Raw genomic sequence first — 18,872 nt, 5'->3', positions numbered from 1 at the left:
CTTTAATAGGCCGTCTGTAAGGCATACCAAAGGGTGTTGAGTGACGCTTCTAGCATAAATCTGATGAAGTCTAAAATACAAAGCTAAGGAAAGTAGACATACCATGATACAGACACGTGTGATGAGAGCCACTACAATGCGTAGAGCTTCTACTTCCTCCGGTTGGATCTCGAGGGGTACCAAAGCAGACTGCAGTTGCTGCTCCTGCTGTTGTTGCACGAAATGAGAATCGCCCGCTGCTACCATCGAGGCAGCCGTAGATTGGTGGTAGAGGTGAGGGTGTTGCAGATGCAGCGGTTGGCCTCCCATCCCCACACCCGATGTAATGGTTGTGGCGCGCTTCAGGTGCTCTAGATATTGTTGTAGGCTCGAGATGAAGTGGTCCCAGGTAAGCAGTGAGGCCAATCGACCTGTGGGCGCAAGGAGCCTCGATTAGAGCTGAAGGCTGCAGCTTCCGGCCAGCCAGATTTTAAGATACATATTATCCAGACTCAGCATGCGTTTCGTTTCAGTCGTTATTCTTACTTTTGTGTAAATGCTCTCCCGAAAAACGACTGGAATGTGCCAACAGTAAAACAAAATGCCTCAATGAACTTCTCAAGTGCGATATGCTATCGAAAGCCATGTTCGATGATCACCACAGAAATCCACGATATGCACAATTACCGTCCGACTCAGTTCTTCCGATTTGATGGAACATCATTGCACGATATTCCACCTCGGATTGTGATTAATCCAATTTCACTTGAGGGTAGCCGACACATGGGTGAACGTAGCTTCCACTGTGTTTGATTTCCCGGAATTCTAAATCTTTGTCCAGACCGACAATTCATTTTTCAACAAAAATTATTCGAAAGATATGATTGCAACCAGATTCCGACCGTAGGTACATGGCAAAGTATGATTAACGTTGACTAGTGTCCAGCTATAGTGAAGCATACCGCATGAGAAGACAGTAGACAAAGGGAACGGAAACACGATTAAATATTGTTCTTATGCAACCATAAGAGATTCTAAGTTTCAGATGACCACAGAAAATCATAGGCATACCTCCGGAGGAAGCGGTAGCTTTGAGTAGATTAAAGCAGAGATTAGCCGAAGTTTGGCAGCCAACCAGAGAGCGTAGCATTCGCACGTAAGGCACAAATATGACCGGGGAGGAGGCGAACTCGCTACTGGAGTAGACGAAACGGAACAATATGGCCTGGACGGAGAAAAGCTTATCAATTTAATTCACTCGATTAGAGGGAGTACAAAGTGTGCTCAATCCTGATGTAAGGAACCAACCTGTCGCGAGTTTTCCACCTCTCCAGCACGGAAGGAGGCGTTGATGGTGTCAGAGACCTGCGCAGATGGTAGATGCGTCTCGCCCGCTGGCCACCAGTACTCCAGCGAGAGACGTGCATGCAAAGACGACCCTGGCACGTTGTAAAGACAGGCGATGGTATCAAGCAATACCGCAAAACTGCCTGGATCCACACCCATTCGACGCACCATCGACTCGTCCCAAAGTCGCATTTCGCGTGTAATTTGGGGAAATTGGATTAGCAATTCCGTTAGGAGACCATGCACTCGACAGACCCAAAGATACTGCAGGCAGAAAAATACCGTACACATATTATGCATTAAAAACACGGTAAAAAGGGAATAGGGGAAATGGTTACCTCATGCGAAAAATACAGTTCCGAGAGTATACCAGTTGAGAGAAATTCCAGGGCTCGGGATCTGAGCGCTGAGGTGACTAATTCGTCCTCATCGACAACGTCTCCGTAGTCGAGAGTGTTGCCGTCTTCCCGCCGACGACGCAGGTCTGTTCTAAGGTGTGCGGTTCGATGCAAGGCTATAGCCCATGAGATCTGCAAAAGACCATGCAGTCCCTCAATCACAAGTGAAGTTTTTTTTTGATTGGCTTCGCCGGGCAGAGTGAGTAGCTCCGTCACAGAGGCTACATAACCAGCCTCTGAGAAAAGGGGATGCTGCAAGTCTAAAGGAGACATGAATCTGTGGCTAGAAACCAAAAGAGAAGCAATGTCTTTCCAATAATTATGGTGCCAACCCTGTTCATCCGCATCTGCATATTGTTCAACAGTAACTCCAGAAGCACCAAAAGGTTCCAAGGAGAAGAGGAGGGCCATGAAGAGGTGAATGCTGCCATGGTCAAGAGGTAGTGAGACATCATCCTCAAGATCAACACCAACTTCAAAGCTTGATTTGGAACCGATGAGGTGAGCGAGTACCTGAGCCATTTCGGAAGAGGAGAGGGGTGTTTGCGCGGCCCACAGCATGACAGTCTCAGCAAGACGGTTTCGGATCCCTGTGAGAAGACGTCGAATATCTCGACGGTGTTGACGACTATCGAGCACACGAGCTGTCTCAAGACGCTTGAGTTCACTTTCAACATTGAATTTACTCAGAAAAGCTGGGAGGAAGAGTAGTAATCCGGGTAAACTTAGTGAGAATTTATGAATATAGATATGTGCCTGCAGAAGTACCTAAGTACCGAACTTGAAATTTAGAAATGAAGGTGAAACAAAAAAAATAATGTATACCACATGCTATAAGTAGGAGGTAACTTGAAAGATATATCAAAAGAAAAGAAATTGTTTCAACTATTTTAAACGGCCTGAAGTATGCTGCAAAACAAGACTTACTAAGGAGATTTTCTAGAAGTCCAGTTTGCCATAGATCCTCGGTAAAGGAGCTAATAATGTTTTCGACATCCCGAGAAGGTGGATTGCTCATGGGTATACGTCCAATACGGCGTTTGATGATCGCATTAAGTGATTCTGCGAGAGCACAATAAGCATCAAAGTATAATGTGATTGCCAGGGCTGCACGACTCAGACCACTTGAGTGGGAAGACAGGTGGCCTTCAGCAGTTAGCAGAAGTTCCAGGGCAGTGATCTCATTTACATCAAAGAGATCACTCAGGCAACAAGTTTCTTCAATGAGATCTTGCGTAAGGATAATACGCTGGGATAGACCAGGGATGGCAATTGCTTCCACATCAGCCTTCTTGACGGATTGTCGGTCTTCGACCGATTTTCCCTAAAACATCACAAGGATGAACAACTAGTAAAAAACTAATTTTGTTATTTTGATATTACACATGTCCGCTTGATGCCACTAATATTTACCGGTTTATGCATTGGCAAAAGCAATGGTGTCCTATGGCGCCTTAGGGAGGTCTCAAATTCCATTAGCTGATCAATTCTACCGTTAAACAAAACATTTGTAATAATGTTTTGAAGCGTTTTGTATGCAGACCACATATTGAGAGCTCTCGCAAATTAGGAATAATTAACGCTGTCACCCAGCGAAGGCTAACAGGACACTTGCATGGAAATTTAAAAACCTTCTTCAAGGTCAACGGTGTTTAAAATTTGCAGTCTGTGAAAGATGACGAGTACGAAATCACCCTGCCTTTCTAAAAAAAACTATAACTTTTTACTAAAACCAAACAGTAGAATGCCATAATTTTTTACACAACAGCTATTTTCCATTCTCGACGCTCACAAAATTGCACAAGTCAAACCCGCAGTTTAGATAAGAACAAACCATCATCTGAAACTAAACGTTTACTCATCAGCTACAAAAATCAATTAGATTTATTGTATTTAGTTTGACCAGAATACTTCATCCCGTCATCATGCAGTCGTCAAGAATCACCAACTTCGACGAATCCAGGGGTTTTGGACAACACTGTCCTCACCTGATCGGAGCAGCAACAGAAATCCATTTTCAGTTGTTATAGCTTTGTATGTATTGTTCCATGCCAAATACTATATTGCACAATGTTGTATGCCGTCAACGGCACATATAATACATTTAGTCAGCGATTATACCGAGGATTTGACGTGGGTGGTGGGTGAGGACATATCCCACGACTGGGAGAAAACTACACTCACAGCTCCGTACTTCTGTAACATCAATAAGACCCTTTTCACACTAAAGTCGGACACAATTCTGTTCACTTTAGAGCAAACAGAACAACCTTCCCCCCAACTTAACAATAAAACGAAGTCTCTCACAAAACGGCCCTCTACTCGGGTGTTGTGAGTACCCCAAAACCAAGACCACCTCACGCACCAGAACACCAGAAATCCTAATCAATCACTTTAGAAGTTGTTACTAAACCCCCAGAGCTGGTACGGCTAGTCCTCTGAGTGTTAGAGAATGTCCACCAAAACCCTAACATGGAATAATGAGTAGACCTCCAGAAGTTGACCACCCACTCCAAACCTGCTAGGGCATAAGGTTCCTGCAAAAGCAGTAGTGCCCCTCAACCTCAGCCACGACCCTTTATCACACACTCGAGTAAAAATGGTAGCTGCATACTGAAAGTAACCTGGTCGCGTGCACTTCATGTGTCTCCCCACTCAAAGACAAGCAGCTTATTAGAATACTGTATGGATGGGTCAGCTACCTCCCGTCAAAGTCGGCCTTGAGGACAGTTATTCCGCTGCGCCAGTTACTCTTCCACTTTACCTCCCAACTTCCCACAAGTGGATGGTAGCAATCATCGCAAATCCGGGAAAAAAGGTGAAGCATACCCACACACATAAACAATCAAAAGACAAAGAAGACAATGGCATGTTTTCTCATAGAAAACCAAAGAATACGAATACTACAACTTCATCTAATATTCAGCTACCACTGCCTCCCCTACTCCTTGAAGTTCGCGTTTTCCGGGGGGACGTGTGTCTTGAAGGATTTCACACAGCGTGACATGGTCTGGGAATTTCGGCTGATGGCGTCGGTCATGAAGTACTGGTACAGCTCCTTCATCGATACACTCAAAGGTGATTTTTTATCAAGATTTTTTGATTCCTTTTGGTATTCGACCTAAAACAACGCCAATACCATTGAAGGAGATTTGGAACTCGCAGACACAAAGATAGTACAGTAAAGTTACTTTAACGTTATACTTGACTAGGCAGACCTTTACAGCCTCTTGCAAGGTGGTCACTACGTTGCCGACATTACGTTGACTGATCAACTTAGCCTTCCTCTACTCTTGAGTTAACCCGGAGTGCTAAATCGGTGGCAGCGTCGACGAAATCTACACCAAAATGCCACAGAGGAACGATATTGGTTGTGGATGACCAACAGCAGTAGAGCTATGGACACGGTGGAGAATTTCGGCAACTGTCCTTGCTTCCAGTCCTGTAATGAAGCAGGACCAGGTTTCAACGAATCAAATCGCTGAGTCAATGGTATAAACAGTGATCATATTCCGAAGATATGATACCTTGCTTCTGATGGAAACGTCCGTAACCCCAGAAAGGCTTAACATTTCGATTTTCAAGAGGTTTCCATTCCCGCAGTTAGTTCTCTCTAGAAAAAGTGCTAACAATCATTTCAAGTCTAAGGTCAGTTCTGACCGTCGGCTAGTAACGACTGTCCCTCCCTGTGCTGACACCATACGTTGACGAAACAGGCGAGCTTCAGAAAAAAAACCTAGAGCATAACATCCTCACACTTCCTTTTTGGACGAATATTTACGAGTGCATACGCTATAAAAAAATCCTCCAGGTTTTTGCACCCCCTTCCAAATTAATTCGTCCTCAGTGCGCCCTACCTAACAAACAATGTGGTGCTTAGAAATTCCATAGAAGTTCACTATGCATGCCGCCACTAATGGGACGGAAAGCACTCATTTTTTGATCTCCATTCCTGTCTTGCGATGAATGGCAACCCACTGAAGAACTTAAGACCGCGGAACCAAAAGTGGTGTCCTAGGGGAACCGCAGGAACGGTGCACCCAAAAATACAATTGTATTTTGATTGTACACGTAACTACGTAAGCCTTTTGGGTCGCACGATTCAATCTCCAAACCGTATTATTTGTTGGATTTTTACGTTTTTAAAATATCTTTATGGATGACTCGAACGCTCCATCGAGGGCAAGGCTAGCAAATACACTCTAAAAGGACAACAAAAGTCCGTTTCTACCGGTCGAATACGACTCCAAGACATCATAGAAGGAAGCCCTGATATGGATGACCGATCCAAAATCAAAGAGCTAACAAAATGGCACCGAATTTCCACGAGAAAAGGTTGGAACGAATTAAGCGTCCGCAAGTGAATCATAATATTTGCACAAAAGCATTGGACTACGACTGTCATCTGAAGAATAGCCAATTTTGACATGCAGCCGGACAGCATCTGAATAACAAAGCGGAAAGTGGAGGAGGAGAGAGCAGAAACTCACCTTGGCATCAGCAGCAGTGACCTTGAGGCATGCCGGATCGGCACTCTGGACAGCGTCGATCTCGAGCAGACCAGGTGCTATTTGACGCATGCGTTGACGCACTTCCTCAAGATCATCATAAGGTAGAGGGCACCCAGCGACCTCAGATATGGCACGAAGGATGGCCCAGTCTTGGCGTGCTTCGCCTGGCGGTGCCACGGCGGGGTAGGTACGCTGGGCCCTACCCTCCAGGTTAGCGTAAGTTGCGTGCTTCTCCGTATAGGCGGCACCGGGCAACACAATGTCCGCCATCTTCGCCCCGTGGTCGCCGTTGTGGCCTGGAGTTGCAAAAAAGGAGAAAAAAAATAGATGAATTGCAGGTGTACTACTTGTGTCGACTAAATTTATTTAGTCAGATTCTACTCGTGTACATGCATACGAGAAAGTGTGCGTACGTGTAACCCCACACTTGCAAATGAATAACAAAATTGAAGCATTTGTCAGCGTATAGGCAAGGTGCGAGAGTATTTGCCTCCAGAACACAAAAGAAAACGTGTACGAAAAATAATCACCAATGAAATAACTACCACTCGCACTCCCATTAGTGTCCGTTCGCATATCTATAAATGGCTATCAGTACCATTTTTGAGCTGTACAAAGTGGAAATTTTGCCAGCTCTTTGGCTACTACCCCTTACTGCGGTATTGGGTCAGAGTTAATAAACACGAAGCACAAATAATATTGCTTTCGCCATATGCCAAAACCTCATAAAACAATAAACTTATTCGTTATCAAACGGGGTCCCTTAAAAACATGACAAAAATAATATTAAGATGACCAACAAATTCGCTTTTAATCACTTGGGTAATAGTTGAAAGGTTAGATTACCGAATGGTTAATAACTAAATCTTCCACCTGTGACTTTCTTCCCCGAGGTCATCAAGTGCACATCGCTTAAAACAACCAAAATATCGAGTTATCACAAATAAAATCCATCCTAGAAATACTACTCTAATTGTCAGAGAGGACGAAGAAGTTAGGGGGAACGCAAATGAAATGGCCGCTATAATCCCCCCTAAAAATACAGAAACCACACGCATTAGAACGGAATTATTCATTAAAACCCGTTTTGATACATTCGAACCCAATTATCCATCTGGTCAAATTGCAATTACACAAAGACGGAGACGAACAATGACATGCAAACATGGAACAAGAAGCAACCATATCAACCAACTTAGAGGATACAAATGAATGATTCTGAGAAAATGAAACTATTCGAGAGACGTGCGTTTCAGCTAAAGAGTTGATTAAAAAAAAATGTTTTCCAGATTGAAATGATAAAGTTGTGTCACATTTTCAAAGGGTAATTTGGGACTACCTCTCAAAAGAACGAAGGGGAGAGGAGAAACTGCCAGTCGGTACTACTAAGAGAAAAATAATAACTTTCCTATTAAAACTACAAGTGCCAACAACTCGATTTTACATGAGCACAGTTGAAACGAATGACACTAAAAATACATCGTTGGCAGAAATAGATAAAACCAACATGCGCGAGTCATTCAACCAAAGAATGTTGATTCGAAAAGAAAAATATATGCAAAAAAATAAATTGAAAATTTCAAAAAGAGATTTCACTTGGTCCGAGTGGAAGGAGAAGGGAGTAGGGACAAAGAAACAACATCGTTGCCGTCTGACGTGTTTTCAGTCCTGGTGATCAATTTCCCACACTGGGTATGAGCATTGTAAACAAATGAAGTCATTTTAAGGAGTCCTACGACGGCCTATATGGCAGCAAAAGAGGAAGGCAATCATTCCAGAAATGTAAATTTAAAGGAAAAGGGTGGATGGGATACACCAAAGTAGTTAATTTAAGCCACTTGATATTGTATAAAACCGGTATTACATAAGAATATTATGAGAGCCGCCATGATGAAACAAAACGAACCAATGTAGATGATCATGCACTCCTCCGGCAAATGGGCACGTGTCAATTGACCCTGGTCAGCGCCCAACAAGATGGCCACCTTGGGCTGAGCGGTTCGGAGAGCATCGAGCCCAGGAGTGTAACCAAGGTCCATAGCGGCCACCTGGCTAGCGTAGCGCTGCAGCACGTTAAAACGTCGCGCACCTTCCTCCGCCGAGGGCGCAAAGTGGCAGGCTAACTGCTGCACCGCCGCATGCAACGCCGCACCGTCCGCGCGCTGAAGGGCTTCACTGCCCACCACTACCAGAGGATTCTTCACCGCCGCAAGACGCTAGAGGCATGCACAACAAAGGGTTACACTACGTTATGTGGACACGGTGCATGAGCCAAAGCAGTGTTGCTACCACTGATGAACTTACTAATACCACTACCAATAGGCCTAAAGTATTACCGATACCAATGTCGATGCGGTACATGAGCGGTGCATTTCTATTTAACAGTTGTACTTCGACACCGAGAGATATCAAGAGATGTAGTACTATCCAAGTAACCACGTGAAAACAGCAAAACGGCGTTGGTTTTATGATATTTAGACCACGTTATTTGACAATACTAAGAATGCTCGGGATTTCAAATTAAATTGACTTTCTGGACGCAATTCAGTGCAGATGCACCTGAAGCGGGACTGATTTTACCGGCATTGGTACTAAACGAACATTAAAGATATCCCAGGACAAAAAGAGAAACGTAAAATCACGATGCTGCAAAGATCAGAACTACTACAAATAATTTAAGGGTAAATACTGCCGCTGCTATTGCCATTTCTGTCAACGAACGAAATGATTTCGAGCCCAGCCGTATGCAAAGGACATTCGAGATATAAAAGGAGAAAATAGCAGTCTATTCGAAATTAAAAATTTGAAGATACGATTTCAGTTTCGCAAGGCTTGTGCTGCAATGTTTGAGTCCACTGATCCAGAGTAGTTAACTAAACCAGCTTTCCGGCAATAGTGACATCTAGTTAAATCCAGTTGATCGGTGCTATTTACCTAGTGTTAACTCGATTTTGCAAAGAAAGGAAGATATAAACATGGAAAAACGACAACTACATTAAGGTTTTGCTTTCTGCTTACGAAGTCTATTGACTGTGAACGTGTAATTGATGTGAACTAAAAACCGACCAAGAGGGTAATAAAAGAAGACATTTAAAGTGCTGAATACCTATGTAATGCAAAGATAAGTGACAATACCTTAGCGAAAGGGTGCTTTCCTGAAATGATTTCGGGAATGACCGAGGTCGACGATCCAAGATGCTAAAATGAAAGATGCATAGGTAGTGCATTAATCAAGCGAGACGTTATTTGGAATAGCAAAAAAGTAATGTTTGAAACCTAATCAAAAGTACAGTGTTATCCCATCAGTATAATTTCCAGTAGATAAAAGAACGTAAAGGTAAGCACGGGCAATAAACACTACCAAAATCGGATTTGCGCAACAAAACGATTACGCTGAAAAGATGACTTGATCGATGCTTTTGAAGTGCAAAAAATTACATAACGAGAAAACCAAGAATGACAGTTTCAAAAAAGCCTTTGCGGAAGACATATTTGAGGGCTTATGACAATACCATAACGGTAAAAGTTGAAATGAAATAACGTCAAAACTGTCAAATCAGAACTCACCTCGTAGTCGTAGGTGAGATCAACCTTTTCACCAATCAATGCCACATCCAATTCATTATTGAGCCAGTTCTTGCGTACACGTGCGTTAATCAATGGTGCTTCAAATCGCGGATTGGTGCCGATAAATAGGATCAAATCAGCCTCATCTATGCCAACAATCCTTGAATTGAACAGGTAGTTAGCACGCACATCGATTCTGCAGGCAAAGAAAGTGATCGGAATCAAGGCTTAATTAACACAGGCGAAAAAAGGTAAATAAGTGACAAACCTATTCGGGGGGAAGTTCTCTTCAGTAAGGACCAATTCAGAGTTCACAGCGTTTGCGAGGTCTTTGGCAGCAGTCATAGTCTCAGCATCAGTAAAAGGACCAGCGATTACAGCAATCTGGTTGGGTGGACACTTGGCAGGTTCAACCGATCCCAAAGAGACGAAATGCTCACCAATGGCAATCAAAACCCCTTCCCAAGAGGATCGTTGATGTACTTCACCACCTTTAGGTCGCATCAAGGGAACCACAAGTCGCTGACGTTTGAGACCATCACAAGCACAACGTGACTTGTCGGCCAACCACTCCTCATTCACGTCCTCATTCAATCGGGGTAGAATACGTAGCACCTCATTGGTCCGCATTGAGATGACGATGTTTGAACCTACTGCGTCCATCACATCGATGGACTCGATGCGTCTTGTCTCCCAAGGACGCGCAACAAAGGAGTAGGGTTTGGAAAGAAGGGCCCCCACAGGGCAGAGATCAACAACATTGCCCGAAAGTTCACTTTCAATCATTCGATTAACGTAGGTGCTGATTTGCATGCTGTTGCCTCGACCTGAGGTACCAAGGTCTGGCACTCCAGCCACCTCGTTGACAAATCGGACGCAACGGGTACAGTGGATACAACGAGTCATGCAGGTCTTGATGAGAGGGCCCATGTTGAAGTCCTCCACGGCTCGCTTACCTGAGAACGAGTTGTCGATAAAGCGAGAGCGGTCGGATCCGAAGACCATAGCCTGGTCCTGGAGGTCACACTCGCCACCTTGATCGCAAATAGGACAATCCAGAGGATGATTGACCAGCAGAAACTCCATAACACCCTCTCTGGCTTTTCGTGTCATCTCAGAGTCGGTCTTTATGCGCATACCCTTCCAGACTGGCATGGCGCAGCTAGCTACAGGTTTAACAGAGTTCTCGACTTCTACAAGACACATTCTGCAACTACCCGCGATCGAAAGTCTTTCGTGATAACAAAACCTGAAAAAGAGTTGGACCGTTTAAGTAATGGGCTGAGAAAACCTTGGAGGAGATACATTGAATTAACCTACCGCGGAATCTCAACACCCACTAAACTGCATGCCTGCAAGACGGTCATACCGGGTTCACAAAGGACAGATTTTCCATCGACAAAAACCTCGATCCTGTTATCGTCTAGTTTAAGTGGAGGAGTATTCGACTTAGCAGCAGCGCTTGCTGTGGCTGGGGCAGCAGAACGCAGGCCCTGGACAAGGTGAATTGACTTCCAATTTACTGCGGGTATAGCGACAAGAATGAAGTCAAATCAGCATCACATAATGCCAGAGATTAAAGTGAAATTTAAATGGCAGTAAAAAAACTATTTCGACGCTAAGTCACCGACGCACAAAAAAGTACGAAGTTCGTTTATTAATGAATAAAAACAAAGGTAGCTAAGGTTAAACCTAAAAAAATGGACCAGTTACGACAAACCACCGACCAATTCCAACATTGCCATAAAGAGTTATGTAGCTATGGAAGCCTACTTTTAGCTAATTTGTTAAAGGGTGCTGCCCTGCAAACGGAGACACAAAGCATCCTCAACAATCCACAAAGTATCGAACAAGGCGCCCACGATGCAGAAATAGTCCAACGGAACGATAAGTCGAATGCACAGAGTGGATGAAAGTGAATAAGCGTCTTAACTTCTGCTATAAAAACCATATAACTTGCATTTTTACAAGCTTTTCACTAAGTATTAAACCCAACTGCATATCTAAGTTTGAGACCGACCAAGATTCCCTTCTTGCAAACATAAGCCATTTGCCAATAAAAAGGATTAGGAAGCTGCGTCAAAGCTTATACTATGGATATTTGTAGTAAGAAGTTAATTTTGCACGTGCTCACCATTCAAACGAAAATAAACTTCGGGCCATTGGTATTATGGTAAGGGCCTTTTGTGGGTAATTTACAGCATACTTAAGATTACTGTGATACGACGATGGTTTTTCTTTCAATATTAATAAGGCACTACTTTTGTGCTTTTGAATTTGCCTTCTTGTACCTCGATGGGTGGGCTGGCCTTTGGGCCATGCCAGTAGCTCAAACAACTTCTCTGTGCTGAATGTATAGTCTGTCTGAGTATTGTGCCTTCTTTTGTCTTTAGAGAAGTCCCGAGATGCTATAGTACTGTATCTGACATTCGGTTTCTGATAGAGGACAGTACTGGCAGAATTATACGGTGTGTTAGGCTGGCAATACTGCACAAATTAGTTTTCCGATAAACTTACGTTTTTAGACCCATGGTTAGATCAAAATGCGATTCTTGTTTTTTTCTAGCAATTGTTCTCTGCATTTTTTAGGATGGAGAGTTACACCTAATATGAATGTATGCTGACTAGGTATCCAGCAAATGGTTGCTCAGCTGCCAAACAATCCAACCACCGTGATTGATAAAGCACCCTAAAGCCAAAATAATGAATATATTTTATTCTTAGGATAACAAAATTAGCTTAAAATCGAATTTGCTTTATTTTTATCCCCTAGTTATTCCTAAGACCTATGCATAGAGCCTATTTTCTTTGCTAATGAAATGCAAACTAATAAATATAGAAGATTTTAGACGCACAAATGTCCATGGGTTTAGGTATTTTAATGCCTTTATCACACACAACCAGAAGGCTTTTAACTCACTCATAACTCACCTGCATTCCTCGAAATTTACTCACTGACTAATGCTGTCTCCCTCCGGTGCCTCGACCTCTGTTTCTAGCCGAAGCTCTGCACTGCCAATTTCAATCGGTGATGACGATGCATTCTTCAGGAAGCACGTAAATGTTCCAGCTTCTTGCAAAATTAAAGTTGTTGTCGCCGAATACCATAATGAGGTATTCTTTTTTCATTATTAATACTCTTAGGCACTTACGTTTATTCATCGTTCCATAGGAGCCAAAAGAATTCCACTTGATGGTCTTAAGTTGCTTCATGTCGATTCGCACCCAGATTTGTGCATTCCCAATGTACCTTCGTCTGAAATCATTTCTCAACCCTATGAAATGCTGAAGTTTGTGTCTCTTGACTTTACCAAAGTGCTAGGCACATTGATATCGAAAATTGGATTTTTCCCGCAATTTTCGCAAAATATATCAATCATGTCATTTGGCTGCACCCTCCATGGTCAAATCAGTTAACTAACCGTCATCCTACTCAGTATTTTATTGGCCAATGCAAGTCGTCAGAGAATTTGGCGTGAGTGCCTTAGTCTTACATGCACTTGTCCCTTCTCGTTGCTGCTTGGTTTTTGGTTGTTTTTGAAAGTCTTGGAACTTGAAGTAGTAAAGCAAATCACGAGACTATCTTTTCCTGTAATCACGTCTGGATTTTTCACTACTACTTTAGTAACTCATTAATTAACCATCGAGATATTTGGCATCATTGATGAATGCCGCACTTTGTGTATTTTTAGTGTGAACATCCCGGAGCCCTACTTCTATAACGAGGGCATCTATGCCCATCGTAGTGATATGAAATCGTTAGTCCCATTTACTCTTACAGTAAGTACCATACATGAGTCGAACACAATGTGCAGTGCTTGCACGGACATCACCAGTGAGTTGATCAATGAGGCCTTTATTTTGGATGTCGATCTGGATGCATTTTCTACCCAAGATCCGTTTCGGGAATTTTACAGTGCCGAACAGGTAATGGTACTTTCTCATTTGTTCAAGTGTATTTGGCGCAATAAATTTGCAGTCAATGAAATGAGACGCGCTGTAGTGGTCTTGTGTGTTTAGTGTTTGAAACTGATTGCTGATCGATTACGGGGATTACATAATAATAAGTTTTGGTTCTGTCAAAACCGAAATCTATTTTGCTGGTCTGTCCTCAGAAGGAAATGCGAGGTTGTATTGCTTCAGTTCGTTAGAGGTCATTTGTGGTGTTCTTACTTGTTAAATAATTTTGAAGCACTTATTCATATATATGTCTATTATGATGTATGGCCCTATTGGCTTTGAATTTTCTGATATTAATGGTTTTTTTGTCGCATGAACGATAAAATGAAATAAACGTAAAGCGGGCTATTCATAAGCGGACCTCTTTCAAAAATTTTATATGCTCAAGGTCTCTGGGGATTATTTTTTCGTGAGCCCGACTGGAAACGGGATTCAGGGCCTGAGTTTTGCAACCATCAGTATATTAATCGTGCTTCATCCTCACCGTTTCTTCACGTTTTTTGCTAGTAAATAACATATGCTTTGTGACAAGAAATAGTTATTTGGGTTAATGCAATATGTTAGCAAAGATCACTTTGATAGAAAAGGTAATTTTGACATAAGGCAGCCCATAACTTGACAAAAAAGTTTTGTCATTTTGAACCTTATTTTCTCAACATTGAAGCCACAACTATTCATTCAAATTTGGAAGTATCGTTATCACCAAAGTGTCGAGGAACTGAACTCTCAGTACCTTAGGGAACCTAAGTATAGCACATGTCACCAGCGTCTTGGTTTAATCGTGGAAACTATGAAGTTTCTTAGAGCCAGTCTTGAGTAAAAAATCCGAATAGAGGAACATTTTTAACCAGTGGAAGGTCAACTCTAAGCGCACATAAAGCCTATTCTGTCTAAGCAGAATCCGCGCCCTCAGCACAATCAAGAATATGGTCAAGGTATGCATCGTTGAGAAATTACGGAATGTATGGAAGATATTGTGAACGCGAAAAATGCACAATATATTTCCATATATCGTCCATGAAAAAGCAACAAATCACTACCAAAGTACGGAGAAACTAGAAATGCAGCAGCTCTGGCGGTCTAAAGGGAGCTCACATTCATGCGTAAACGAGACCTCCTAAACTGTAAAGGAGTGCTTAGTTGACACTTGTAGGGATACCTTGTTTCTCTTCCTCAGTTCGCACTGATCGACAAGCTCTTCACGGCCCCTCGTCCTCCGCCACTGGGTCTGCATCCAGGTACCCGCGAGGTGGATGCGGCAACTGCAACGTCGGTGGAGGCGAAGGTCGTGTTCGAGAGTGCTAGTCTTGCCGCGAAGGTGGTTTGCGATGAGCACAAGGCCCATCTCTCCTCCCTGTGGCGCTGGATGCGCACCCTGGCCACCGGCGCGCCGGCTGTGGACGAAGAAAGGGTGCCATCGGTTTGCGATCCTCACGAGTTGCTTGCCCTTGCCACCCTTCTCCTCTCTCTTGCACCGGATACCTTCTCACCCCGTGTCCACGCCGCCATCCAGACCACCCACGCTACTGCTCTTCGTTTGGTCCAACAACATTCCGATACCACCTCGATGCCTCGCCTCGGGATAAACGACGGTGCGTCTCTATTGCACCAGCACCCCCCTAGATATCTCTAGAAAAGTCATGAAGGTATGTAAGGCTAGGTAGACTTTTTGCATTAGCACTAATGTGGAGGCTGATATATGGGCGACTGGGAGGATCCACTTAGGTGAGCATAAAATCAAACCATCATTCTCTCTCCTTTTGTGTATCTCTTCTGGCATTTCCATGGTCACTGTTCTACTTCTGGGATGAATACCTATTAACCGAGGACGATAGTTCCAATTGTAAGCGACTTTGTAGGAATTTATTTTTCATGAATTTAAGCCGGAACGTTTTTGGCTGCAAACCTCTCTCGTGTATCAAAAGCTTTTCTAAAGGCCACTTGTCGAAAAGCTAAATCAGTTGATAAGTAAATATGAATTACCATCACTGAGCTATGTTCTTTATTAGTTTCTCTTCAGTCTGTTGTCAATTTAGTACTGACCAACGACCTGTTTTGATTATTAAGTTCTCGGATAACTCATATTTCAGAATTTATGTGAATATTACACATAGTGTTGGATGCACACACACAAGTCTGTAATGCAGCATTTTGACAAAGCAGTAAAAGTTATTGTTTCACTTGAAGGCAATGTTTTGTTCCATCAGGTGCTCAACGATGTCTATAGCGCTCACACTATCTCTGGAAACGTTGCATTTTTAGTTTTATTATTAACGCACAAAAGGATTAGGTTATTGTCAGCTTAAATAATATGGGCGTGATGCCGTTACAGAAGTATTGGGACTGAATTACGATCTGTTTTTATTACTTAGTAGAATGTGGAATCTGAGAGGGGAGTGGTTTTCAAAATTTGGTGCAGTTTAGCCAATTCTCCTGCTGAATCTCATCAGATCCGTGCATCCGCAACAAGTGCTTTCCTATGGCGTTTCCTCCCAGTACCCAGCCGGCAAAGTTGGGGTTTCGTTTTTGTTGAGTGTGTATCTGTTTACGCTGACACTAGGATGACACCAAAGTTAATCCTCAAAATTCTGTAGTCCAGCATACCATTAACTGGGAGACAAAGTTCACTTGGCTTCAATTATTCAATCCGATCTGTCGGTTTCGAGTTACCTTTTCTGAAGTTACAGGACTTACATTTCTAAGAGTAGCTTTGTTATATGCACTAAAGTGCCCAAAGAACGGATTTGGAGGTGGAATCGCGGGAAAATAAAGGGTCGTTGAGGTGGTATTTAGTCTTTGTATAGGGGGAGTGAGGAACTATTACTGACAATACCTTTGTACCCGGCTTAGCTTAGAGCTGCACATAAGAGTCGGTAGTGTAGAACGATCAATTTTAAAGGATTCGAAATTACTCTTGAAGAACTGCTTATGGTATTGTCCTCATGACTTAAGGCATGATGCCTCTTTGCCGATTGCTCTTTGGTTACTAGTTTTAGGAAACGCGAGGGGTATGCACGGTGTGCCAATTTGTTCGCCCCGTTTTTAGTGGAAATTTACCGGTGCATTTTGCTTAATAAAACGGGTAGTATTTCTTTTTATCTCGATGCCAAGTCATCATATCATCCTCATTTCTGTCTTCCGGTTGCTTGTAACGCACTGGAGCATTGTGACAATCGAAGCAGAAGATTGGTCACGGGTTATCAGGGCTGGTGCTTAGAACAAGAAGAGGTTCACACAGTAAAATCACATTTGTCCTAATCATGTGTGGTTGTTATGCAGATCTCGTGAACCTGTCATTGATGATGATAAACTTCCGTATCAATTTTTTTTAATTTAATCGTAACATTTCATAAAGCCGGTTTTGTGCTTGAGCTTCTCACCTGCCAACTTTTAGAATGACATTTAGTTTAATTTTATGTCCGACTACGCTGGTCTTTTCACTTCGCCGTTATTTGGTTGCCACCTCCATGTCGTGGAATTTTGCCTATCTTACCACCTATGTTGCTAGTCTCTCAAGCTTCTTCCACACTTTAACATAGGTAGCCTATTATTGGAGTGAAATCTGGGTCCAGTAAACCTAATGGAATTTTACGTTCTCTCAGATTTGTCGGATCTGGATGAGATCGGCCAGTTGCGACTGTCTCACTGCAGCCTCTCAACAGAGAGCGGTAGTCCCGAGCCCCCAAAGGAGAAACAGCAGCGCGTGGATTCAGAGGATCTCAATGATAGCGAAAAGACAGATGTGGCGATGATGGCTTGTCTCCACGATTTATGGAAGAGTCTGGCAGATCGAGAGAACTATCCCCTACCTCACCACGTAGGTGTTACTTCTCACTTCTCTTTATGATTCATCTTGGTAGGTCTCCACAGCTCAGGAACAGGGGGAGCTTGTGGCGGGACTGGAGAGTCTCTTGAACCGTCTACACAATCCCTGCCTCATCACGGTAGCTCGATCGGTGGAGGATGGTTACACACCGGCGGAACAAGTAGCTGACTTACAGATGCAGTTCTTTGAGGCATTGCGACGCATCTATGGAGTAGAGATACTCTCTGTGGTGCTGGATTACGATGGGTGAGTCTTTCTGCTTTTACTAAACCAGTGAATCGCCATTTAGAAGCGTAAACAGTGACAGAGACATTCATTTCACGAATGGAATCTGACAGGCCGTACTCCTCGATATTCAATACCCAATCTTATTAGCTGCCTTCCTAACATCCTGTTTGACCTCTGACGCACTTTTGTTGTTATCGCTACTTGTACCTTTATTAAGTGTTTACCGGCAGTCTACTTTTTTCCTTTCAGAGCCGCTGATGATGCGCCAACCCTACGCTCAATGGGCTTCGAGGTGGTAGAGGCACGAGGTGAGGCGCAGGTCACCTCATCGTCGAGCCTTGGCGAAAGACACATGCGCTGTCAGCCTTTAAACTATCTCAACTTAGCTTTTACTTCTCTGTAATTGAAATACCTATGTTTATAGTGCATAGCTTATATTTGTTTATTAGATGTTGGGTTTGGGTTCCTCCGTGATTCGCTCATCACGTATTATCAAACGGGACTTGAGGGGGTCTAAGGCCTATGGGTTTGATATGCGGCTGGGTCGAGGAATGACGAGGCCCCCTAATCGGTCACCTCACCTTATGACATCTTGATTGGCAGCACGGGCGTTTGCCGGGGTTCGGGCTTGGTTGGCCCAGTCACGAGAACTGGACAGTATTTTCTACTTGACCGTTGGGATAAGTCGCAGACAAAATACTGGGAGGCGGCGTTCAAGGGAGGCTACGTCGAGTAGCCAGCATTAATTGGTGCGTAAATCTAGCAATTAAGAGGTTAACATTTTACGGAGTAATGCGATTATATGATATTTCATCTGGGGCAATTCAATTTCCACCGATTTTAATGCCACACCAAGATGTGGGCTCTGGGTCATGTGAATAAACGCATATCACGTTCGCATTTTGGAGATACACGTATTTGCTTATAAAATCCGAATTTATGAAAGATAAAACTGTTACATTAGAATGATTTACAAAGAGGAGTTAAGATTGCAACATTTCCTTAATAGTACTTACATTAGCTGTAGCGTCTCGGGACTCTCTGAAGACGAAGGAA

General features: G+C 43.2%; 2 protein-coding genes across 2 annotated transcripts in view; one reads left to right on the top strand and one right to left on the bottom strand. All coding sequences in view use genetic code 11, as the record gives it.

The window, feature by feature from the left end:
- EGR_07880 (NADH-ubiquinone oxidoreductase subunit) overlaps positions 1 to 11,627 on the bottom strand; it is a gene marked incomplete at both ends in the record, with an annotated part of 29,467 nt that extends 17,840 nt beyond the window's left edge. The window contains 14 exons of the mRNA XM_024497129.1: positions 103 to 410; positions 1,051 to 1,204; positions 1,288 to 1,590; positions 1,665 to 2,419; positions 2,652 to 3,048; positions 3,138 to 3,282; positions 4,670 to 4,845; positions 6,215 to 6,531; positions 8,142 to 8,451; positions 9,371 to 9,433; positions 9,803 to 9,998; positions 10,071 to 11,051; positions 11,123 to 11,324; positions 11,576 to 11,627. Of these exons, the coding sequence (XP_024348466.1) occupies positions 103 to 410; positions 1,051 to 1,204; positions 1,288 to 1,590; positions 1,665 to 2,419; positions 2,652 to 3,048; positions 3,138 to 3,282; positions 4,670 to 4,845; positions 6,215 to 6,531; positions 8,142 to 8,451; positions 9,371 to 9,433; positions 9,803 to 9,998; positions 10,071 to 11,051; positions 11,123 to 11,324; positions 11,576 to 11,627 (4,359 nt within the window). The remainder of the gene's footprint in view (positions 1 to 102; positions 411 to 1,050; positions 1,205 to 1,287; positions 1,591 to 1,664; positions 2,420 to 2,651; positions 3,049 to 3,137; positions 3,283 to 4,669; positions 4,846 to 6,214; positions 6,532 to 8,141; positions 8,452 to 9,370; positions 9,434 to 9,802; positions 9,999 to 10,070; positions 11,052 to 11,122; positions 11,325 to 11,575) is intronic.
- Positions 11,628 to 12,763: 1,136 nt separating this feature from the next.
- EGR_07879 (hypothetical protein) lies at positions 12,764 to 18,219 on the top strand (the record flags this gene model as incomplete). Its single annotated transcript, XM_024497128.1, has 8 exons — positions 12,764 to 12,916; positions 12,947 to 13,092; positions 13,125 to 13,277; positions 13,495 to 13,729; positions 14,940 to 15,354; positions 17,365 to 17,579; positions 17,623 to 17,834; positions 18,066 to 18,219. 8 exons carry the CDS (start codon positions 12,764 to 12,766, stop codon positions 18,217 to 18,219), a joined length of 1,683 nt encoding a protein of 560 aa, XP_024348465.1.
- Positions 18,220 to 18,872: the final 653 nt, after the last annotated feature.

This window comes from Echinococcus granulosus (assembly GCF_000524195.1).
Source record: "Echinococcus granulosus chromosome Unknown EG_S00089, whole genome shotgun sequence".
Classification (NCBI taxonomy): domain Eukaryota; kingdom Metazoa; phylum Platyhelminthes; class Cestoda; order Cyclophyllidea; family Taeniidae; genus Echinococcus; species Echinococcus granulosus.
This window is presented reverse-complemented; position numbering and strand designations above follow the sequence as displayed.